The sequence below is a fragment of the Coffea arabica genome, chromosome 3c, assembly GCF_036785885.1.
Source record: "Coffea arabica cultivar ET-39 chromosome 3c, Coffea Arabica ET-39 HiFi, whole genome shotgun sequence".
Taxonomy (NCBI): Eukaryota; Viridiplantae; Streptophyta; class Magnoliopsida; order Gentianales; family Rubiaceae; genus Coffea; species Coffea arabica.
Genome location: NC_092314.1, coordinates 29774948 through 29800423, shown reverse-complemented (window position 1 = coordinate 29800423; position 25476 = coordinate 29774948). Strand labels below are relative to the sequence as shown.

Here is a 25476-nt window from a genome sequence, read left to right as displayed (position 1 = left end):
TAGGAATGCATTTAATGAGGTGACAAGTGTCACATTCTCATTGGTTGGACTTTAAGAATTACTATTCACTTTCTTGACTTTTTTGACCAAAGGATTAAATATCTCAAAATTGCCCAAAAATCACCATTTTCTTCTCCATGTTGGCCAGCCCTCCTAGCTCAAGAAGGAAGGAAATTTCTTCAACTTTCAAGCTTCCATTTCACTCAATCTTCCAAGAACAAAAGCCTACACTAGGTTCCACTCCATAAAATCTTTCCTTCTAGTGCTAGTAAGTGTCTTAGTGAAGTTTATTTGAAGGTCTAAGGTGGCCAACATCCCTCTCTCTCTTGATTTCTTGGTAAGTGATGCTTGAACACCCTACTACCTCTAATGATGCTTATTTTGTGCTTAATGGTGGCATGAGTGATGGAATATGTGATTTATTTCTTTATTTGGAGTGATTTGGTGGAATTTTCCAATTTATGATGAATTTTCTGGTTTAATATGATCTTGATGTTGTGGCCTTGTATGATGAATGGTAATGGTTTAAAATGACTCTAGTAGGTGTGAATTGTTGATAAATGCAATCAATTTTGGGTTTGGATTGAAAAATGAAAAGTTAGGGTTCTTAAACCCCTAATTCTGTCCGGTTTTGGAGCATAGGGTTAGAGGCCGAATTGGACTTTGCTCAAAACATGAAAGTTGTAGGTATTGATGACTTTGAAGTGCCTGCAAAATTTCAGGTCATTTGGATTAGTGTAGAGTGAGTTATGTCATTTTTACTGTTGCCGGTCTGGGTTGCTCAGAATGTGAAAACTGCGCTTGTAATCATTTGTTTTGACTGGAATTGGTTTGGATTTTGAGGTTGATGTCTTCTGATGAAATGTAGCTGGATGTCTTAGCTAACATATGCCTTTGGAATTTCGGCATTTGGACCTGTATAGACTGAGTTATAGTAATTACAGCATTATGTGATTTGTAAACCTGTTTTTGGTGGTTCCGGTTGAGTATTTGGCACATTTGACCTAGTTGTGCTAGGATTTGGACTGAGTGGCCTTCTACATTGTTGTAGCCTTGTTCCATAGCTTCGAAACGGTGGGTCTTACTCCCCCATCCGATAATCATAGTGAAATTGACGCCATTACCGCAAAATAAGGGCAAAACAGTTTTTCTATTCGGGGCCAAGACTAATGCTATTTCTAATTTCTGGTTTGCTATCATGCTTATTTATGCATATAAACCCTATTGGGGGTTATGATTGGCATTGCTATATGACTCGTTATCGAGTCTCATTGTACTTGCTTACGTGTTCTAGGGCGTGACGGTGGTTCACGACATTCTCCTGACGGAAGTGCATGAAATAGCACTTAATTGATTGGTGAGTATACTACTCACTTAAATGTTACAATGGGGCTTTGTTATATGTGAAACTGATGCCTTGAAGGCTTATTTGGCTATTGGAAGTGATTGAGGTGAGGGTGTACTTGACCGCCCTCACCCCCTTGTGATTTCATTCATGACTGCTTACTGTTTTACTGAAATACTGCACTTGTTATATGAGATACTGAATTCCATTCATGGAAAAATGATTTGGTGTCGTTTGGACGAATGTCCAACGGCTTTACTGTATCACTGAGCTCAACCCCGTTTGGTAGTCAATTGGATCGAGCCGGCGAGGGCTTGGTCGTGAAAATTGTCATGCCACGGGGACTGTACTGGGGAATCTTGTAGTATTGAGACTCTTGATTCCGGTATACTCGAGTATTACCAAAAGTTACTGATTGGAGTGCGGGCCCGGTTGGGGTATGTTTGGTGGAAGGAATGCAGTGAAGTGAGGTCTACGGTTGGTACTCATAAACGTTGACGGAGAGTCAATGAGATTGGATCAAGAATGTAAGCGTGGAAATGGGCTCTTGAGAGCCGTCCGTATCCTTTCACTAATTTGATTTACTTCTTAATTGTGTACTTGAAATGAAAGATTATGCTTATGTGATCTTTGTTGCTTATGTGGTAGTAACTCACTGGGCTTAAGCTCATTCCGTTCCATTTGTTTTCCTTACAGGAAAATGATCTCTTTTGGAAAGGTTGTACTAGCAAGTTGAGCTCATATAAATGTATATTTTGAATAGCTCCTTGAGGGTGAAAACCCTAAGTGTTTGGTTTCAACCAATGGTTGGCTTGTAAGTGGCTAGTTGCACATGTATGAACTTTTGGATATTTTGGTATGCCGTTTTGGCTTGTAAATGTTGAATTTTAATGTTTATATATGTTTGGTTGGATTTCGGAGCGATACGCATTTCAAACGGAGAAGGAAAAATTTTGGCTACTCTCGGCCTAGTATCTGGATTCTGACGTGTCTGCTACTGTTCATTTCGGCTTCGATTTTCGTTTTTTTTTATTTAGTGATTTTGACTTGTTTGCGCGCTTTGGTATGTTTCGGAACGTAATAGAACGACGTAAACTGTACCGTTAGTCCTGGCGAGAGCTGGGCAGGCAGTCCGCTAACCCCTTTGGTTCGCCTTAGGGGAAGGTGGGGCTGTTACATGAGACCCACTTGGTGGGCTAGGTTGTTACAAGAAAGAAAAACAGCAATACACAACAGCAAACGCAGCTTTCTATCTACTCCAGCCCTGGTGTATTTAGGTGTGAGAAACTCAAAACCCACTCACTAGTTGGACAAGCAAACACAAGTGCTAGGGCCTCATCTCGTTGTTGTTAACATGATCATCTATCCTAGGAGGTTCAATCGAAAGCAACTGTACCAGAAATGCAGCAAGAGATTCTGTAACAAAACAAACAAGCTGCCGCGTTTTTGTTTCACTTGGCCGAGACATGTCTATGCAAAGCAACCCAAGAAAATTCCAACGAATTTGGTAATTCACAAGTTCAACTGGATATGAAAATGAAATGCAGCAAAGATGCTAGGGAAGGGACTTGCGGTGAACATACACACAGTATGTCAATGAAATACAAGAACAAGGAATAGACTTTGGTCTGTGAAATGCAAGTGAACGCAGGTAAACATCAGACTGTCTCTCATCCTTCGACCACATTCACTGGTTCTTAGTTTCATAGTTTTCAGGTCAAAGAGACTCAAACAAACACCAAACTTTACTCTAGCAATCAAGACACCTCACAATAATTCAACATCCAAGCATGAATAAGAACCCAGAATTTCTGGTTACACCGAACAGATGTTATACGGAATGGGAGGAGTTGAAGACTACCTGTTTACCGCCTTTGGGCTCGAAATTCCAACCTGGGTTCGATGAAGATATCACTGTAGATTCTGATGAAGAAATCTTCCTGGGTTTTCAGCCTTTCCCTTGTTTCGTTCCTTCCTACTGCCCAGCCGAAGCTCTCCCTGTATCTCTCTCTTGGTTCCTTTTCCTTTTTCCAGCTCCCTCTTGCTCTCCAAGCCAGTCCGTAGCTTCCTTGGCTTTCCTTTCTCTGCCTCAGCTCTCTCTATCTCTCACTCTCACCAAGTTCTCTTCTTCTAAACATAGCCGCCGCCCTCTCTTTTTCTCCCCTTTTTTGTTCTTCTGTTTCCCTCCCTTTTCTCAGCCGTCCTCTCTCCTTTCTTTTTTTTTTACTTCGCTCTCCGTCCTGACCCTCAGCCGCCAAGCTTCCTTAGTCGTGGCTCTCCCTATTTCTTCCTCTCCTTGCTTTCTTGCCGACCCTTAGCTACCTCCAGAACCCTCGGCTAAAAACCCCTCTCCTATTCGCTGCTCCCTGTTGTTTTTAAATGAGACAAGGGTTCTTAAAACCCTCATCTCAATGGCCCTCAAAAATCTGATTTTTTATGGGATTATTAGAGCAGTTGGAAACCTCCTTCTGGATCCTTCTTGATCCTTGGATTAAGCCAAGTAGTTTTGGGCATCAACATGATCAAATGTCCCATGAAATGAAGTTGCATTTTTTCTTGTGGGCTACGTTTGAGCCTGCAATATGAAGGAAGCACGCGCGCGTGGGCTCCTATTTTCATTTTTTTCATTTTTTTCATTTTTTATCTCCAAATGAATCATTTAATTAGCAAAAAACCAAAAATAATAATTTAAGTAAAAATCAAATAAAATGAACAAAAACTAGGAATGAAAGATAAAATGCTGAGATTTTTTTTCCTTTTTTTTAAATAACAATAAACTTGAATTTAAAAGAAATAAAGCATATTTTTGTGAATGATTTTCTTTTTTTTGATAAATTCTATGCTAAAAAGACTTAAAAATAAAAATAACAAATAAGCGACTAAAAGTAAATAAAAACTAACGTGAAAAAAAAAGGAAAAATGAAAATAAAACTACACTAAAAATTTGGTGTCTACATTTATATTATGATGTATTGTGTTTTTGTGCTTGAATATGATATCCTTGCTTGCATGACTTTTTTGGAACCTCATGGGGCGAAAGCTCACCCTTCTATTTTTGTTTTCCTCACAGGGGGCGCGCGCTTGGGCGAGTGACTAGGATGGGCCAGGTTTTGTCGGAATCTTTTGTTTTGGCACAGTTGTACCAACTTTTAGTTTATTCTTTTGTAAGTTGGGAACTCAATTGTTGTAAATGGATCTAGTAATGTCTTTTAAGGATTGTATTAATTACAAGCTTATGTTTTCGGCCAATGTTCATTTTGTATTATCGATGGAAATGTGACTCTTGTTTTAATAGGCTTATTAATAAGTTAGTACTTGAGTCCTGATGAGAGTTGGCAGGCGGCCTGCTAAACCCTTGGGTTTGCTTTAAGAGGAGATGGAGTTGTTACAGTTGGTATTGTTATCTATCTTTCTAAAACTGTTGTTGTTTTCAACCATAATGCACCTTACGAGCATATACACCACCACCCCCAGTTAACGTTATCCACTTCTCTTAATATAGTCAAGAACACACAAATCTCCACCTTCGTAATAAGGATGAGGAGTATACGAAATGAGCCCTCCATGGTGACATTTTGACATACTAAGTGCGCTACCCAATTTTGGTTAAAGCATACAATATATATCAAGGAAAAAAAGTCTTTGAATCTTCATAACAAGGAACCACTTTAACACTTTATTCATACACATGGCTGAATATAACCAAAAAATTGCATTATTGTTTATTAATCACTATCACCATAAATTATAGTCAAGTGCCACCTATAATGCAACCACAAGGAACCACATATACATTATAATAATCAAACCTGATACAAAACTCGTCGGAGACGGAGCACGATTATCACAAGCCCTGGATCTAGACTAAAAATACCTATGGTTTGGCAGCAGAAAACTTAGACCTAATTAATTCTTGTAGTCACAAACATGCTGATATGATCTCAACCCATAACTATTCGAATTAAAAAGGCAAAGTTACAAGATAGAAGGCGCCACAATTCAATGTGATCTTGAATTGATAAACCAAATTTCTTGAACACTTGAGATGACTCTAAAGTGTTCAAAAGGAATGCTTCTAAGAAGTCAAGAGAAAACTCTCTCATATACATGTGTTTGCTGGAAAATACTTGTCTCCTTAATGAAAAACGTTTAGCCCATTTTTATAGGGTTTACAAAACACGAAACCGACTCAAACTAGTAAACCCTAATGACAACTCGCGGCCTTGTGTCTTTCCAAAGTTGGTCGACTTTAAAACTCCTAAAATAACTAGGAAAACCACAACTAAACAACTTAAAATTGACTCACTAACAAAGACTACCAATCGGACTACAATAGATAAAACTTATAACAAATGACTAAGCTGACGCGCACACACGCCTTGTTGAACGTAAGTCTTCTGGCCAATGTCTTGATCAACCCGAATGACATTAATACTTGAGGATTCTCCTTGAGTAAGACCTTCAATCATCTTAGAACCTTCAATTGCCTCTTGAATAGCACGAACCAAAGTGTTGAGTTGATTGTTAAGCTTGGCTCACGAGCTAGTAACGTAACCAAATTGAATTGGATCATCTAGAACTTGACGGGCAACTTGCATATCCTCATCAAAACCAAAACAAAATTTACATTTTTAATTTCTACTCATACAAATGCCCAAACCTGAAAAATCAATGGCCATTTTCTTACTCAAGTAGCATTTCAAAAAGTGAAAACACAAGGGACCACATGTAAGATATCCTACTCAAAAATGACAAATTTTACAGCTTTAATTGTTGATATCCTACTCAAAAATGACAAATTTTATTTAATTGTTGATTTAGGGTATAAAATAAATACCATAATTTGGAGGTGGATAATTTTTGAGTTCTTTCTTTTGCAACGTGTTTTTTTTTTTTTTTGGGTTGGATTCTTTATGGAGTCCATTTATATGGACCTTCTTGCCAGCAGATGACGGGATTTAGGAGGGTGAGGGTGGCTAGAAATTTAGGGCTACAATGAGAAGAGGAGAGAAGAAAAATGAAGAACAAATGGGTTTTACCCCTTTTTCGTTGATTCTAATGGAACATGCTTTCCACATGCAACTTTCAGTCCAAATTGAATATTATTCTATCAATTGTTCTTAATTAGCCAAAATTCGTGAACTTTGAAGATGAAATGTATTCTTGTTGGGGACAAAATTGTTCATCAACCGAAATTTCGAGAATGAAAAGTGCATTTTCCCACAGTTTTTAATCTAACAAAACATGCAAGAATTGACCATTCTTGCCATATCAATTTGGTAAGTTGATGAAACCCTTGCCTTATTTTCATACAAACATTTCACGAGTATTGAGGTTAGCAAAAAAATTACAGGCAGTATTCCATGAACTTTTGGGTATTCCTTGCTACATGAATTTTGGTTATATGAATAATCCGGAGAAGCTTGGGGCGGTTCAAGTTTAAAAAATTAGATTATTCATTCATATGTAGCTTCAATTGAATCTTTTCTCAGGAAGAGTCCCGAATGAAACTGTCCATTCAATTTACTCGAGTAGTCTTATTGTCAATGAAAATAATTCTAGTGCGATGATTCCCTACTATTTATGAGCTCAATTGGAGAGTTGAATTAAGTCAACCATTTCACATGTTGATTTTGCAAGGTGACTCGTTGATTTAATTTATCTTGTGGGAAATATCAAAATATAATTACGTAAGCAATCCAGACATTACATTGGAAATAGTTTTTTCATTTTGAAAATATAAAAATATAGGCATCATGTTTATACGGAAAGCACGTGCATTATTGTTGGTTGCCTAAAGACAAAATTCTATGTCTACGGGCGGCTTGAAGAATGTAGGTTCCTAAAAAGTGATCCCAAAAACAATCATCCATGCGGACCTCTCAGCTGTATGTTTCTTGTTTAAAAAAATGAGTTTTTGATATCACAACCTCAGGCTTTGGATTGATTGGGAACTCAACCGAAAGTTTTTGTCAACTATCTAGGTTAGCGTAATTGAGATTTCAAGATAATGCAATTCGTAGAAATTTGTTCGAAGCTTTATCAATCATTCACAATTCACAACACCAAGCTAGAGCAGTTTCATTAATTTAGGACAATACTTCACTTTTCATAAGCCATTAGCTTAATTGTGCAAACCAGATGACGAGGGAACTTTATGCACAAGAATGAGCAACTGTCTCAAATTGAAATAAAATGTGAACCCTTGAATGGAGGACCGTTATATTAACCAGGGGAGTTGATTTGATTTTTAACAAATTAGAAAAAGACTGTCAACAAGGATCCCTGAATTCACAATTTTTTATAAACACAGAAGATCCTCCCACATATATCCCTCGAACAACATGATGCCTGTGCTCATCTTGTGCTCAGGACAAGGAAAAGCTTCTATCATGCAAAAGAGTACACTACAGAAACTGTTTAGATTTATTAGAGCACTGTAACCAAAAGCCAGATCACAACAGGAACCGGAATCCACAACAAATCAGGAGTAGTTGCTGCTGTAGAAATTCTTTAGAAAATTAGAGATCCCTTCATCCTTGGGTCCAAGGTCTTGCACAAGTCCTTTACGACCCACCACGTATTGGCCAATAACGTGATGCCTCTGCTTTGCATGATCAACAAAGTTCTTTAATTCTTCCATTCCCTTGAAGAGCAGCATGTCAATAACCTGCAGAGAGTCGGAAAAATATGATGCAGATCTACAACTCAATCTCAAGTTTTTCTATAACAGAATGAAAATCTGATTAAGTTCAGTGCTAGGACAAATTCATAGAAGATCAAGATACCGAAAAAAGGCACTATTTTTTACACTATCAAACAAGTATTTCTTTGCAACTATACCAAACCAAAATTTATCCTGGAAAACTAAAGGTAAAATAGCCAAAAGTATCAGGAAGGTAATTCAAGAAGCTTTAGATGGCCATCATGATGCAGGCAATCTTATTTGCAGCCAAAATCCATCAAATGTCATAAAGGAACATGCTAAGACTAGATTGATTCTTGAGAAAGATGAGAATGGCATTAACTCTGACCTAATTTGTCATATTAATGAGGCAAATGCACCCTAAAAACCACGCGAAGCTACACAGAAATGAAGAAAAGTACACGAGATTATCTTCGTTTTAATTCAGCTTAATTTACCATAGAGGCACAGTTGTGAAAAGTCTATAACATGATATAAAGCATACGAATCATTTTGCTAGACGAAACAGCAATATAGTAGTGAACAATTTATCTGATAAGGCGTGATTGAAAACAGAAAAGGGCCAAGAACCAATATGCCCAACAATGCATCAATTGATTCAATATCTTCCAAGTGTATAAACAACATGATATCCCAGGAAAGTTGAAATACCAGCTACAAACTTGTAAACGACCAAGACAACAAAACCAAAGCAAAAGAAATCAAATGACACCTTTTTCTAGAATACTTTGCCTTAAAGAGATAATCATGAACGCTAACAATGAGAATGCTCTCGAAGTCGCAAAAGGTTCATATCAAGTTCTGGACCCAACAGGAAGCTTTTAAACTTCCCATAACCGCAGAGTCCTTCTTATATGTAAATGGAGTACAAGACACCCTAGAGAAGTTGCATTCAGCATTGTCCACTTTAAGTTTGACAAAACTTAGGTAAAAAGATCAGACAATGAATCTTTAAAACCCAGACTATTATCAGTTAACCATAAATTAAAAAAATCCATATACACGAAAGACTGTTCCACTCCTGCTAATATTCCTCATATACATGAAAAAATATACCATGTAAGTCAGAAGGGACCACAGTTACTCAAGCTTATGTAGTCTCTCCGCGTAAGAAAGAATTGTCTGTAGAGCTTAACATATACGTACAATTAATTGAGCTTCTTGCTTAACTATTTGTCTCCTAACCTATGTGTATCATATTGCTATACATAAGTAGCATCCTCACACCGTCTTACTCACAAGAAAAGTCACAAGTAGCTTATCTTTCTTATCAATTTACAGAATTAGACATCAAACTTTTCACTAATACCATTGAAGAACAGACCATAATAACGTGCTTATGAGTTTGGATTCTTAACAGTCACTCAATGGAATTCAACTCAAAGTTATGCTTTGGTTTACCTAGAGCAAAAATCTTCTTCCCCAGTATTCATCCTAGGTCACTCTCACTTAACACGTCAAGCCCATAGAAGAGCATGACACCATCCAAATTCTTCTTGCCAAGGCCATTGCGTGATGTTTGTTACTCTGCTTTCAGAGCTCACACGGACAAGAATTGCAGATTCTCAACACAATTGTCAACAACTCTGAATATTAGCTTGTCAACTCATGACAATATTATAAAACAGAGCCTCCATCATATATGTTCTTGCATCAGAAGGCACAGAAAACCCAATTTTTAGCAGCACTGGGCTGTTTCTCAAAGCCCAGTTAATGACAATCTAAATATCATTTTAAAACTGATATTGAGCATCCCACATGTTTGTATAATCTTCGAGTTCTTTATAACTATACTAGAAAATATCAGTTCCACAAAGTGTCAGTTTACTTTATTATATGCTAGATAAATTGTTAGATCCTACTGGAGGCCTTTCTTTGGTTTTACTGAGCAAAGGCTTCTGGAATTTCAAAACATTCTTCAAGTTTCCAGTATACCCTGCAAACTCTACTAGGATGCCAAGTTATGGTTTCTGATACATTTGCAGCACTAGGATGTGTTAAATAGCTACCTCATTTGGTATTGATATCAAAATCAAAGCCCTATTTTGGGTTGGGATTTGTACAGTTCTATGAGGATTTTTCAGCTGGATGATGCAATTTAAGCCATAATTGTGATTTAGAGTTCCACTCCACCTATATGCGTTGCAGTCCTAACCGTAATTTCATTTTTGCCTTATTCACCAAACCTAAAATAGTTGCCCTTCACCTCTTTCCACCTAAGAAATGTCAAACAACCGAAAACGGCTGCCGCTCAGTACTCAAAGCATCCTGAACATCTGCCAGACCTTTTACACAAATATAAGGTAAACTATCTGAAGTTTAGAAATCATGTTCTTCTGATACTTGCGAAATGATTTAAACTAAACTGATGCTAACAATCCAGAGCCTTGGGACATCAAAAGTGATAGCGATAAGTGGCAAAAGTCCACTAAGGTTTATAGGAGACGTGGGAAGGATATGTCGAATGCCCAGGCATTGATTTGGCATGCTTTTGATGACAAGGAACCAACTTGGGAGTTGGCCTGAATCCTATGGAGTTTATTTTCTGATTTCTGTCGGCAGGGGTATTTTAGTAATTTGAATTAGCTGCAGGAATTTTATGTTTACAGTAATTCGTTGTTTAGTAGTTGTTCTTGGTAATTAGTAATTTGGTTGTTATAGGGAATAAGAAAGCTTAGCCTTCTAGCTTTCTAGTTATAATTCTATTCTAGTTAGGAATCCTAATTAGGATTGGAAAGGGATTTGTCCTAGTGTCTATAAATATCAACTTCTCCACAAAGAGAAGGCAGTTTCTGGTCATTAATAAAATATTCCTGCAGACTTAACGTCTCTCTTAGGGCTGTGTGATGCATCCCAACTTTAGGTGTGAGGCCTAAAGATTCCTAGGAATGATTCCTAGAACTACCAACCAGTTTTACCTTCTTAAGCATAATCTGCCAGCCTATTTCAAGTTGCTATTTTAAGTTCGGTGGTATTCAATATATAAGCCCTTCTACAACGCTGTTGTGCCCACCACGTGTTCGTGCTGCGTCAATTTTGGTAATCAGAGCAAGGCTTTCCCATGACGACAAGAAGTGGGTTGAATTTTAGAGGTCGATACACAGACAAGGAACGGGATAACATCATTAATCTTCTCTTAGGGAGGGTTGCTGTGTTAGAAGACAAAATCTTTAATACCGAGCAACAGCAAATCCCTGAATCTGGAGGCAACGGTGAGCCCGGATCTGGGGACAAAAACAATGGAAAGGAACCTGAGCATCTCGAACAGCCTGAACACATAATCGGGAAACAATCTAGTAGGAGTGAAAATAGAATAAATCAATCTTTTGGAAGGCCACAAGCTTCTCTTTTTGACATGGCTGATGAGATTGTTCAATCAGCAAGGCAAGGAAGACAAGACTCTTATGATTTCGCAGGAGACATCACAAAAAAGGTAAGAGTAGATATCCCTGATTTCGATGGAAGAATTGATCCTAAAGTCTTTTCTGATTGGCTCGCTACTTTGGAACGCTATTTTGACTGGTATGATATGACTGATGAGAGAAAAGTTAAGTTTACTATCATGAAACTTGTTGGACAAGCCCAGGTGTGGTGGACAGGAGTCGAGCATGATCTTCGACTTGCTGGACAACTAGACTTGACGTGGGAAGAGATGAAGCTGCGTTTGAAGAGAAAGTACGTGCCTCTACACTATGAAGCTGACCTTTTTGATGACATGACTAGCTTAAGGCAAGGAGGAATGACAGTTGCTGAATATATGACTAAGTTTGAGGAGCTGAAAATTCGCTGCGGAGGCACCGAAAGTTCAGCACAAGCTTTATCCAGATTTAAGTTGGGTTTGAGACCTGAAATTCGCAAAGAATTGATGGGACGGGATATCCACACAGTTGACAATGCATTCCAAACAGCTCTTAGACTTGAAAAGAGCCTGCAGCAGCCACCACTTAAGAGGATCAATACTCAAGGTGGGGAGGAAATTCCTAAAAGATTCACTGCAAACAGCAAGCCATATAGATCAGCAGCAGCTCAAGCAACTTCCAAGCCTGCGGAGACCAAGACTAAGACTTCCACAATCGATGAAAGAAACAAGAACAAAGATGGATGTTTCAAGTGTAGTTTGAAGGGACACATGGCATGGGAGTGCCCGAACAAGAGGAACTTGCACCTTGGCGCCGATTTCAGAGATAAGGAAAATCTAGAGGTCGAGGAAGATGAAGGTGCTGATTATTTGACTGAGATAGCGCAACTTAATGTTGATGATTTGGAAGACAAAGAAGAAGACACGTCTTATCTCTCAGTTGTGAGGCGTCTCCTTAGTGCACCAAAGTCACAAAAGGAAGACTGGCGAAGAACTTCAATCTTTCAAACCTTAGTGTGCTGTGGGCAAGAGACTAGAAAGCTAATTATTGACAGTGGCAGCAGCATGAACGTGGTTTCAGAATCTACCATACAACAGTTAAATTTGCCTACAGAGCCACATCCTGAACCTTACAAGGTTGCTTGGATCAACAGTAGCTCTATACCGGTGACGAGACGTTGCTTGGTGTCCATTAAACATGGACCTTACAGCGATACTATATGGTGTGACGTTATTCCAATGACCGTTTCCCACATACTTCTTGGTCGACCTTGGCTATATGATCGAGATGTGAATCATAATGGAAAGTCAAATACTTACTCATTCAAGTTTAATGACCAGCAGATTGTCTTAAAGCCTATGAGTGCTGAAACTATGAAGAAGTTTCATGAGAAGAAATCAACCAAACAAGACAAGCCAGGAGTTAATGAAGTGATCGAGACAAGGAAGAAGAAATTCGCAGAATTTGAAGAAGGGGATGAAGTTATGGTTCGTATTCGGCCAGAGAGGTATCCTAAGGGCGTCTACAAGAAGCTACATTCAAGAAGTGCAGGCCCCTTCAAGGTTCTCAAGAAAATCAGCTCAAATGCTTATGTTCTTGAGTTACCTGATGATATGGGGATTAGCAATGTGTTCAATATTGAAGATTTGACTGCTTATAATGGGCATTTAGACGATTCAGCAGGTGGGACTTCTAAGGCTGCTCTTCCACCTCCTACACGCTTACGTGAAGCAATTGAAGATGTTCTTGACCACCAAATTGTGTCCACTAGAGGGGGTGGTTACCAAAAGTTTCTTGTTCATTGGAGGGGACGCCCACGCACAGATTGTACATGGATTACCGAATCTGAATTTCAGAAGTTGGATCCAGATTTCTATGAGAGGTATCAGGCCATTAACTTGTCGGGGTCGAGTCTTTTCAAGCCGGGGAGATGATAGCGATAAGTGGCAAAAGTCCACTAAGGTTTATAGGAGACGTGGGAAGGATATGTCGAATGCCCAGGCATTGATTTGGCATGCTTTTGATGACAAGGAACCAACTTGGGAGTTGGCCTGAATCCTATGGAGTTTATTTTCTGATTTCTGTCGGCAGGGATATTTTAGTAATTTGAATTAGCTGCAGGAATTTTATGTTTACAGTAATTCTTTGTTTAGTAGTTGTTCTTGGTAATTAGTAATTTGGTTGTTATAGGGAATAAGAAAGCTTAGCCTTCTAGCTTTCTAGTTATAATTCTATTCTAGTTAGGAATCCTAATTAGGATTGGAAAGGGATTTGTCCTAGTGTCTATGAATATCAACTTCTCCACAAAGAGAAGGCAGTTTCTGGTCATTAATAAAATATTCCTGCAGACTTAACGTCTCTCTTAGGGCTGTGTGATGCATCCCAACTTTAGGTGTGAGGCCTAAAGATTCCTAGGAGTGATTCCTAGAATTACCAACCAGTTTTACCTTCTTAAGCATAATCTGCCAGCCTATTTCAAGTTGCTATTTTAAGTTCGGTGATATTCAATATATAAGCCCTTCTACAACGCTGTTGTGCCCACCACGTGTTCGTGCTGCGTCAAAAAGTATCTACATTGGAAGAGTTTTACAATAAAGAAGACAATTTTTGAAGGCGAGGATTAAACGGCAAATGATAGAAAATAGAGAAGTACTGCTAAGTTAAGGTACTCTAAGCAAACAACAAACATAAGAATGATGCTTGGTAATTGGATCAGCTACGGGAGTCAGGGAATTCAGGAACACCAAGTACAATTTATCTAATTTATAGACAAATAAAAGCCCAGCCAGCTGGACCCATGGGAGATGGGACATTATTGATCTTGGCCTCAAGAAGAACAAGGCATTGGATAGAGTACAACAGAAACCACTGATTTATAACCTTGACGTATTGGTCATAAAGGGAGCACAATGATGGTTTATTTATTAAAGAGGATAAAATTTTGAACTATTTATTATAAAGGTCAAATGTATTCGCATCCATTAAAAAAAAAAGTACAAATGCAGTAAAAATGCCCCTAGTACTAAATAGTTCAAATTTAAGCACTCCTTGTTGATTAACTCTTCCACTGCACCTTTTTAATTAATGTTCCACTGGTTTATAACTTAGGAGAAATGATAGCCAGCCTTGTCTTCCACCCTTTCTTAAGGGAGGTGAAGGGGTGAGACTAATTTCCAGAGGGTCAGTACTTTATAATTGGTGGATCGCCATGGAAGAGCAACTTAGGATTCAGATAGAATTTAACTTTTTTTTATACTTTTGACACCAAAAACTAAAAAATGGTTGGAAAATTTTAACTCTAAACAGCCCTCAGGAAAGGTTGGAAAATTAAAAGTCATGACAATCCGCTGTTAACTTTCTCTGCACGATAAGGTAAAAGGGAGAAATATGCAGTCACTAACAGTAGAAAAAGCATAAAAGAAACAATAAACTCAAGTGCAATTCAGAAAAATGCAGTCAGTTTGAATTCTGTCTTAATTCAACTGGATTAGAGGTTTGCAAATTAGTATTTTGACATAAAACTATAATTTTCTAAGTGATCAATTATGCGAAACTAAAACTACCATATTCTAGAATCAAGAAAGACAGAAAAATCCATTTCCAATTGAAGATTATGACATCAGCTTCTTCCCAACAGATATAATAAAATTGCAACGAGAATCTAATCTTGACCCTAAACCTCTAATTCATATCAAATTCAATTAGAAACCAAAACTTTCCTTTAAAAAAAAAAGAAAAGAAAAGAAAAAAACCTTGGGATTGGTGACGTGGGCATTCTTGCGGATTTCAGAGGCTACAGTGGAGCGTAGCTGAGAGGGGGTAACGACGTCGTCGAGGTTGTAGATTTCCATAATGTTTGGGATGGATCTGCAGGCCAACCTGAAGAAATCGAAGGTCCTTTTCCGAGCTTCCTCCCGACTCGTCGAGTTCGGCGGCACCTTCAAGTTCTTCATCAAATGTGCCATTTTTTCGAATTATTTTCCCTTTGTTTTCTCCTCTGGGGTTTTCAGAGGAAAATCGCTCAGTATTTATGTTTCTGTTACGGTCCTACGTGTTGGTATTCTTTCACTTTCTGCCAGTCGCTGGTACAGTAAAAGCATTCGCAGCGCCGAGATTGCGTGAACGGCCCAGGCCCTATACAATTAGTGGGCTTTTGATCCGATTATCACTTTGTCTCAAATCTGTAAAAATAAAGGCCAAAACTGGCTAGATCCAATCTACGATGCTAGTCCTTTTTTTTTTTGTTAACACAGGGGTGTCCAGGTCAATTCTTACGGGACTCGACTAATCTCCTGCGGCCCGGGAGAGGAGGCCTCACTCCACACCGAGCACGTTAACAACGGGACTCGAACCCTGAACAAGCCAGGTAGGTCGTCATACCCTAAGGAGGGGGAGCGGACCGCTTGAGCTATCCCGTGGGGGCAGAAGACCAGCCACGTAAAGTGACAAGTTTGTGGGAGGCAGGGGTTGAACCCCTGACCTCCAGCATCACCAAAGATGGTGATGACCACTGGACCAAATAGCCAGTGGCACGATGCTAGTCGTAGACCGAGTGATCTAGAATTTCCACATCATCAGTTCAACGGCAAAATTGAAAATGGCTTTAAGACCACTACATATCTAGTAAATGCAATTGTCAAAATGGAGTGGTAGGCTGCTGATGTGGCACGCTACTATTCATCAGAATGTATCGTCACCTAAGCGTTTCTCACGTGCCAAGAGTTTTGTTCTAGGGTTTCTCGTCTTCTTTCCCTTCATTCCTCTCTACCGCTTCGTTCCTCTTCAGAGCTCCTCTCCCCTTCCATTTTTCTTCTTTTTTTCTCTGTTCCTTTCTTTCTTTTTGTTGTTTTTTATTTGGTCCTTTTTTCTCTGTCTTTCCTTCCTATTTCCCCCGTTTTCCCGTTCTTCTCTTTTCTTTTTTCAATTTTATGATTCTAACTGATTTTTTTCCCTTGTTAGAATTGGTCTGGATTTGAAGGTGCGAAATGCATGAGACATAAAAATCATCTTGATTGGTAAGCTCCAATATTTCCCTAAATTTTTACAGTTTCCTTTATTCAAAAGAGAAAGACATTTTTACTGTTAGGATTTGTTAATTTTTCAATTAATAACCCAGAGGTTTGAAATACCATTCTTCCATCTCCTTCTTTGAGTAAAACAAAGAAAGCCACAGTAAAATCTTCATCCTAACCCATCCAAAAGCACCGAAAGTCGGAAGTATTTGTAAACCCAAAGATCTACTGTTTTTTCTTTTCTTCCTAAGTATGCTTCTGAGTTTGTGTTCAGCCTTCTTTTTTTGTTGTGCTATAATGCGCCGTTTCTCCATCATCTCCTATAAGAAATGATTTTAGAACCCTAACCGTAGATTTTAGTATATATATGTCTATTTTCTATTTTAGTTATGTATATCTATAGAGCCGTGAAGTTCACTCTAAACCCAAGGAGCCGTGAAAAGAGTTATTATTGTTGTTTCCTCCCCTTACTTTTGCCTGATTTCCATCATTTTTGCCATGACTAAAGAACATCAAAATGCATTTAACAAATTTGATTAAGTTCATTTTTTCCTCGTGTTTGATTATATAATTTGTGTATTTTGGTGATGTTGCAGGTCCAAAATTTGGAATTTTCTTTGATTCTCTCAAAAAAACTACGAATATGGTGCTATGGATCAACACTATTCCCAACCTATTTTATGTAATATTGGTGAATATTTTGAGTAAACCTTTTTCTATTTGCATATATGTGATTATAATTTATACTCTACTTTTCTATATTTTTTCCTCTACAAAAGAGATCGCTTTGGATTTTTTTTGGTCATTTATTTCTTTTCATGACTTATTAGATATAAGTTTCAATTTTGGTTATTGTGAAGTATTGATCATCTTAGTTGTGTCTTGGAAAGTTTAGTTTTATGACATGTTTCCTTGAACCTTTTTAAATTAAAATTTATAAATCCTCACTAGATGTTGGACTTATTTGTGTATTTCATGTGTCGGTCCCTTTTGTGTCTTTTTGTACGTGGGGTTACTTCTTTTCCTTGTTTTTTCCCCTTTTCTGTTCTAAAGTACTATAATTATATAATAATGTTTTATTTATCGAATGTTTGATAAAATGTTAGAACTATTAATTTGTTATATAGTAGCTACAATTGGAAAAAAAAATTGTCCCATATAACCCACACTCTTGATTTTCAATCGAAAGACTTTGTTCCTCTATCCATGAATTTCCTCTTCTTCTTCTTCTCATGGTCTTCACTCGCTAATAAAAAAGGGGAAGCCTTATATGCTTCTGTTTTCTCTTCTTCTATTGTAGTTTTACAAAAGGAAAAAGTGGAGATTGTTATGTAACAAAAGTCTCTAAAATTTCTCAAAGTAATTTCCTCTATGTTATAGTATTCTTTCCCATTCTCTGTATCATCATTTGGTCGTTAATGCTTGCTAATTCCCCTGCATGCGAGTTTATGGTTGGTTTCCTTTCTTTTTCCCCTCCAACATTAGTGCAGTGAGGTGATAATTAAGTGGATTTTTTCTCCTGCTCTTTTGTTTAGGCCTTTATTTTCCATACTTTGGTTGCCTATCTATGTGATTATCCTTCGGAGAATTGTTCTTTCCAGAGTACTCTCCTAAATTTCTGACATTTGGCAATTGGCTCTAGAAATATAGATATGTTCCATCATAGAAAGCTTCCCTTTTCTTTCTCAACCAAGTTTCTCTCAATCTCTCTTCCCTATATTTTGCGTTTGATATCTCTTTCCTTCTCCTAAATGGCATGGTGCTAAGAGGTCCTCCTTTTAGTCCTTTGATTTCATGTTTCCACCTTCAAGGTTAAAGAAAATGTCGCGCCCCTTTTTTTTGAAAAATAAAATAAATTTAATTTGGGTGTTAGAAGAATGAATTTTGATTTTGAAAATGATGCTTAATTTTGAGTGAATTAAAAAAATGAGTTTTTTGAAAAATAAAAGGAAAAGAGAGGGCCTAAAATGGGACTTAAAAAGTGCGATGGTTTTGGCCTAAAATAATAGTCTAAAAAGGGTTTTTAAGAAAAAATAGGAGTTGCCACTTGGTATCGAGTTTAGGTGTACCAAGTCACCTAAAAATGTATTTTTAATAAAAAAAAAATAGATAAAACCCTTTTTAGACGACTCCAGGTTTTTTAAAACAAGAAAAAGAGTTCGGGAGTCACAGTTGAAGAAATGGAAGGCAAAGATTTGACAGAATCAAACCTAATGCACCCTTTCAACCTAACTAAGGCTGATTGCGTGATTTAATTAAAAATTTTCTTAATCTGACCTATAAAACTTATCACATTTGGATGTTTCTATATGGATGCAAATCTAGACCTAATGGATATCGAGAGGGTCGAAATATCTCTTCAAAAGTTAATTAGTGCAAATCACATTAATTGTGATGCTCAAAATGATTCTTAGAAGAGGTCACGAATATACAAAAATGAGACTTGAAGAAAAGAAGAATTATAACATATAAATATACGTGAGCTAAAAGGGAGGAATGCAACACAACGAGTACGGGGAACTAAAATTCATGACTCAATTTTCCTTTCTAAAGAAGAGATACGAGCGTGCTAAGGCTAAGAAGCCATACTCATCCATTTCTCATTTTGAAGGGTAACTCTCCTGTCGCGCCCCATTTTTGAATAAAATAAAATTAACATGTTTTATAAAAATGAATTTTTGATTAATTTTTTATTAAAAAATGAGTTTTTGATTTTTAGAAAATAAATAAAGAAAATGGACCTAAATGGGGCTTTAAAATGTGATGATTTTGGTCCAAAATAATAGTTTAAAACAGATTTTTAATGAAAATATAGGAGTCGCCACTTGATATCGAGTTAAGGTGTACCAAGTCACCAAAAATGAATTTTTAAAAAATAGTACAAAACCCTTTTTAAACGACACCAAGTCTGCGAAAATCAAGAGAAAAAGGGTCGGAAGTCACATTTGAAGAAAGGGAAGGCAAGGATAAAATTCAAATCACCCTTTCAACCTAACCAATGCTAGTTGCGTGATTTAGTCAAAATTTTTCTTATTCTAATCTAAAAATTTATCACATTTGGATGTCACTAGATGGATGCATAACCTAAACCTAGGAGGATCTCGGGGGGTCGGAATATCTCTTTAAAGCTTTAATTGGTGCAAATCACATTAATTGTGATGTCCAAGAGTGACTTTTTGAAGAGGTCACGAATATGCAAAATATGAGACTCGAAAGAAAGAAAATAATAATTATACAAATATACATTACCTAAAGAAATGAATTATAACAGCTGCGGGGGGCTAAAATTCGTGTTTTTAATTTTTCTTTAATAGAGGGAATACGAGCGTACTAAGGTTAGAAGTCATACTCGTCCATATCCCATATTCGAGAGGTGTTTTCCTATCTAATCAAGCAAATGATCTAATCTAGTTCTAATTTTTAAATGGAATGCAAGTCTAAATGTCATGTTTCACATATAGGGGTAAGGAATATATATATATATATATATATATATATATATATATATATATATAAGGGAAATATGGAATAAGGGGTATACATATAGGGAAATGTCATGCAAAATGAAAAAAACCTAAAAGGTAGAAAATATGCATGAAAATGTAGTGATTGTCACACAAACATGATCTAACGCGTCAATGGTCCCTAAGGGTCTAGCGTTGGACTAACCCATGTTTATAAGTTCTCACTAGTATTGAACTAGTGAGAAATCAATAAAAGGGGCCACGACTAGCGTTGGACTAGTGTAGAATCAAAAAGGGGCTACAACTAGCGATGGACTAGTGTGGTGACGACGTGCATTTATTATAATCAAATAAATCATATAAAGCATAATAAAAGCAAATAAAAACATAAATCACATATAGCACATAACATATAAGCATGATATCTAGATGTAAGACCCTAAGAAAGCAGGTAACACATAAACACACAAGCATGCAAAACATATAAAGCAAATACAAATAAAAACTTAACTATTACATTTGGGGGCCCTAACTACAATCTAAGGGGTAAAGAATGAAATAAAATAAAATAATAACCTAACTATTATAATTTGGCATTTAAATGCCTCTCAAATAACCAAAAAATTAAATTAAAATAAATATACAAAATTAAAACCAATAAAGTGAATAAATAAATAAACTAAAGAAAACATTCAAAAAAAAAGCATGCAATTGCACGCATCAAATCACATAGGAGCATATAGGATCAAGTAAAATCAAAATAAAGGAGTAGAGTGTATCTCCCTTGAATTGATGATTTAACGAAATGAAATTTTTCTTATTTACCCTCCAAAACAAAGAAAAAGGCCAATGCATCACTTTAATTAACTAAAAATCACATGAAATGGAAATAAACACAAAATTGAATCAATCAAAGCATTCAAATAAAAGTAAACAACCCATATTCAACAAATTAAAACAAACAAGGACCCAATTGAAAGAATTAAAGAAGTTTGAGGGGTCAAATCATTATTATCACAAATATTAAAGGGCGAAATTAAACTAAGATAAAGTTAAAGACTTAAGATGAAGCCTACCAAAACTAAATGCTAAAGTTCACAAAATAAATCAAAATCCTTTCATCAAACCCCAAAACAAAAATATTACCCAAATCTAAATCATTTTTACAAAAATCCAAATCAAAAACTATAAATTATCAAAAATTGTTAAACCTTTAAATTTCATCCCAAAATTTCTAAATAATCATACTAAAAAATCATATTAAAGTATGCCAAGGCAAATCAAAATTTAAAGGGACAAAACTGGTTTTATTTTCTCAAATTTTGGGCCATAGTAGCATTGTGTAGAACTTGAGGGGCTAAGGTGCAATTTTAGAAATATTTTGCATGCAAGTATCGAAGTCATCTTCTTTCTCTGCAACATTGGGAGAATTCTTAGTTTATGATGAAAAAAAAGGCATTCTACAAGTGGCGCGGTTTTTGGAGATTGTTCTTGAAATGGAGTCTTCGCATTCCGCGAATGCGAGGTCTGATTGGAAAAAAAAAAAAGACCAGAAAAGTGAGTCAAAGAAGCAGAACACAATATCGATTCGGAAATCTTCAAAGAACAGCAAAACAAAGAAAACAGAGCAGGCCACCAAACCCCCGCCATAGCCTCCTCGCAATTGAAAAATCTGAGCTGGGTTCTGCACATCGAAACATCCAAAGACCGGAGCTGGCCACCATTTGTCCTATTTTGTGCTGCCAAAATGCCGGACGGCAGAAATAGGAGGAGCGGCACCACCGTCTCTGTTGTTCTGCTCCGCCGGAAGCCATGCCTCATTCTCTTTCTGCCTCGCTGAAGCAAGCCCTCCAGATTGCAGCCGGTTTTCAGAGCTTCTTCAACCACCAGATTGCCGACCCATTTGCACCTTTGCCCACCCACTGCCGCCCCATTGCCGACCCAACATTTGCCAGCATTGCCGTCCCATTGCGACTGCCAAACAGCATAAAGGTGAGCTTTTTCCATTTGCAATGCCTCACTTATAGCATTTTAAGTTTAATTAATATTTGAATACTTGAATCCAACGGCAAGTTCAGATTTGTTGTGAAATTTGGGTTTAAATTTGATGTGGGTTGTGCTTATTTTTGCAATTTTTGTGGTGGATTTGAGGATATACGTTACATTTTTCGAATTCTTGCAATTTTTCTGTTTCCAATTTGTTGTAGTTGCGCTAATTGTGTCCGTGTGGACAGTGGAGCTGGAAAAAGAAGGAAGTAGTTTTTTGACAAATATTGCAAAATAGTTTAAAGCTAAAACCCCTTTAAGGAAAAAGTCCATTTAATTGTTTCAACTATTTTTTAAAATTTTTTTAAAATTAGAATGAAATTTAGGTTAAACTTATTTTCTATACATCTAACTCTAAAAAGAAAAGTGGTGCTAGTCTCATTTTATTGTCTACGGCGGATAGAGAGCTAGTGGTACTACAAACGGGTTGGTGTTCATGATTTTTCCGACAAGGCATAGGAAATGACTAAATATTCTAACATTGGACTAACTTGAAATAACGTTTTAAAAAAAAGTCTATTCTTTTGTGTTGAAGAAGATAAAACAAAAAAAAAAGAAAAAAGGGGCAAGTTCCATTTAAAATAGAAAATGGGTTCTAATTAAGGGAATTAAACATGAGATGCAAATGAGAAACGAATTTCTCTATGGCAGCTATGGGTAAATCGTACATTAGAGTTGTGTTCCTAGAGAAGATTTTAGAAAAATAAGGGCCTTGAACTAAAATGAAAAAATAAATTTTGCTAAAATTACAATATATGTTAGCGTGACCCAAAATTTGATGCCAAGCATTGAAGTTGTCTTGGATGCATTTCCGTTGCTTTAACAGTCTTAGCATGCCATTTAATTATTTTTTATATACATTTAGACACTATTGTCGTACTTTAACAAGTGTATATAAATATATTTGACAAATACTTATTTTTCACTAATGTAGTTATCAAAGCCATTTACAATAATTAGTACTTTAATACGCCCTGTATAATTTGAAATGATAATAATTACAATAATTAGTACTTTAATATGTCTTGTGTAATTTAAAATGATAATAATTAATCATCTCTGACTATTTTAATGTACAAAATAATTCTCTAAAATGCTAAGCACATAGTAGACAAAGTCTCTAACACTCAATGTGGGGGCAAGGGTTATGTACCAAATTTGGGTGGCAAGTGCCCACTTTTCAGTTTTTGTTTTTAAATCTATTTTGCAGCTGTTATTTTTGGTCGAAACACTATCTACATTGGACATTGTATGTTTTGCAATTGAAGTTTAGAAATTTTATTGACATTATGTAGTTTATAGATTGGAGCTTTTGAATTTCATGGATATTTGGATTATTTGACAGGGAGTTTTAGCCCATTTATAAGGGAGACTCTGTCGAATTTTTTGTAGAGTTTTCTTTGTGAGGGCAACTGACTATTACAAATACATGTCGCAACTTCTGTTTTTTTAAATGATTTTTTATTATAAATTATTTCTTCATATAGGTACATACAAGGTTGGTGACACAAGCTTGGGAGGTTTAGAGGCTGGGGTTGGTACCTCTAAGATTCTGACCACAGAAGTTGGCTAGATTCGAATTTGATACAAGTCATTCCGTAATATATTTTATATTACAACTTTTGGATTTTTGACGTCGAATTGAAATAGTATATTTTGTTAAACTTCTGGATGTAGAAGAGAGCGTTAGAACACGTTAACGGATTTATTTTAAGTCGAATCGATGGATTTAAAGTTAAATCTAATCTTGTAGTCTATATTTAAAATATATGCATGTCAAGGTTAGGGAAATAATAGATAATGCTGTCAAGTGGCCTTTGGATATAGCCAAAAAAATCTTATTGTGTTGTTGATGAAAATAGCATACGTATATGAACATAGATCTTGTATAGCTATATGGATGTGGAGCCCAAAAATTGATTAAATATTCTTTCAAATCGCATGTCAATCAACTCTCTTTTGCAATTCGTAGGCAGCTCATAGTTGTTAGGGTTCTAAATTATAGGGGACATATATATTATACAGTGTGGTATTGACCGATTACAACTTAATATAGACCCTATTTGTATCATTGGTACAGTGAGTTTTAGCCTACTTATAGGGGAGACCTTGTCAATTTGTTTTTAAATATCTTTGTCAGTTTTTGAATATTTATAGCAATTTCCGTAGGGGAGACTTTGCCGACATTTTTAAAAAGTTTTTGTAATCCTCGTTAACTAACTATTACTAATTGGGATGCAAATAACTTATATGAAATGGTTTGCATATTGAGCAGTTGTTGCTTCATATAGGTGCATACAAGGTTGGTGACACAAGCTTGGGAGGCATAGAGACCTGGGTTGGGAAGTCCGTCGCCCAAACCACAGAAGTCCATCTTTCGAATTCGATACAAGCCATTCAGTATTAATTTTTAGTTTACAACTACATATTATGGACGTCAAAACAATGAAATAGTATAGTTTGTTAAAACTCTTCCAAACCACGAAGGCGTTAATGAAATTAAATGGATTTATTTGAAGGCAAATTGATGGATTTAAAGTACTTTAATACGTCTTAAGCAATTTGAAATGACAGTAATTTGGATTGTTTGACAGGGAGTTTTAACCCATTTATAGGGGAGACTCTGTCGAAATTTTTGTAGATATTTCTTTGTGAGGGCAACTGACTATTACAAATACATGTTGCAACTTCTATATTTTTAAGTGATTTTTTGTTGTAAATTATTTCTTCATCTAGGTAAAACAAGGTTGGGATACAAGTTTAGGAGGTTGTGTTTGGTACCTCTAGAATTTAACCCACAGAAGTTGGCTTCATTCGGATTTGATACAAGTCATTAGGTAATTTATTTTATATTACAACTATTGGATATTTACCGTCGAATTGAAAGAGTATAGTTTGTTAAATTTTCTTTTAGTAGAAAAGGGCGTTAGAATATGAAATACAGATTTATTTTAAGGCGAATTGATGGATTTAAAGTCAATGACCAACCTTGTAGTATTTTTTGTAATTGGCAAAATCTATAATGCTAAAAAAGTGGCAAAATCTGCTATAGGGAAAAACATTAATTTTGTAAGGTTCATTGCTAGAATATCACATCATTGTGAATGTGGATCTTGTTATGCGATGTGAATGTGGAGCCCAAATATATATAACTTCCCGTACTTTTCTTATACTTGTGCTTTGAAAATTATAGGGCCTCTTGACAATATGTAGTGTGGCAAATGTCATTACAACTTCATATAAACCCTGTTTGGATTGGTTGGCAAGGAGTTTTAGTCTATTTTTAGGGGAGACTCTGTCCAAATTTTCTAAAAATTTCGTTAGGAGTTTTAGGCTATTTATATCGTCATTTATAGCATATTTCATACTTTTTTTCAATTTTTTCATAAACATTTGGATCGAAATTAGTCTATTTAATAATGCCAAATTCGACCTAGAGTCCACCCTCTTTCATTTGTTTGGACTCTTGGACTACTAATTCTAATTTATTGTCCCCAAAATAGGGATTCATTTCACAGACATGTCTGTAGAAAGACCTCTGCGG

General features: G+C 36.4%; 1 protein-coding gene and 2 long non-coding RNA genes across 3 annotated transcripts; 2 read left to right on the top strand and 1 right to left on the bottom strand.

The window, feature by feature from the left end:
* Positions 1-7543: 7543 nt before the first annotated feature.
* On the bottom strand, positions 7544-15480 carry LOC113735767 (NADH dehydrogenase [ubiquinone] 1 alpha subcomplex subunit 6-like). The gene is made up of 2 exons (XM_027262755.2): positions 15163-15480; positions 7544-8015 (listed from the first exon to the last, which is right to left on the bottom strand). The coding sequence occupies exons 1-2, from the start codon at positions 15373-15375 to the stop codon at positions 7830-7832; spliced, it is 399 nt and encodes a 132-aa protein (XP_027118556.2). The 5' UTR covers positions 15376-15480; the 3' UTR covers positions 7544-7829.
* A 581-nt stretch (positions 15481-16061) lies between these two features.
* LOC140038098 (uncharacterized) lies at positions 16062-17183 on the top strand. The gene is made up of 2 exons (XR_011841906.1): positions 16062-16425; positions 17019-17183. It is a non-coding gene; the product is annotated as an uncharacterized lncRNA (long non-coding RNA).
* Positions 17184-20182: 2999 nt separating this feature from the next.
* LOC140037680 (uncharacterized) lies at positions 20183-24456 on the top strand. The gene is made up of 3 exons (XR_011841660.1): positions 20183-21878; positions 23420-23530; positions 24224-24456. It is a non-coding gene; the product is annotated as an uncharacterized lncRNA (long non-coding RNA).
* The last annotated feature ends 1020 nt before the right edge of the window (positions 24457-25476 follow it).

Bases quoted from the DNA above. Each gene is read 5' to 3' on its own strand.
- LOC113735767 (XM_027262755.2), bottom strand. From the start codon at position 15,375: ATGGCACATTTGATGAAGAACTTGAAGGTGCCGCCGAACTCGACGAGT. The intron at 8,016-15,162 runs GTTTTTTTCTTT...GACTCTCTGCAG, and splicing joins CCCACGTCACCAATCCCAAG to GTTATTGACATGCTGCTCTT.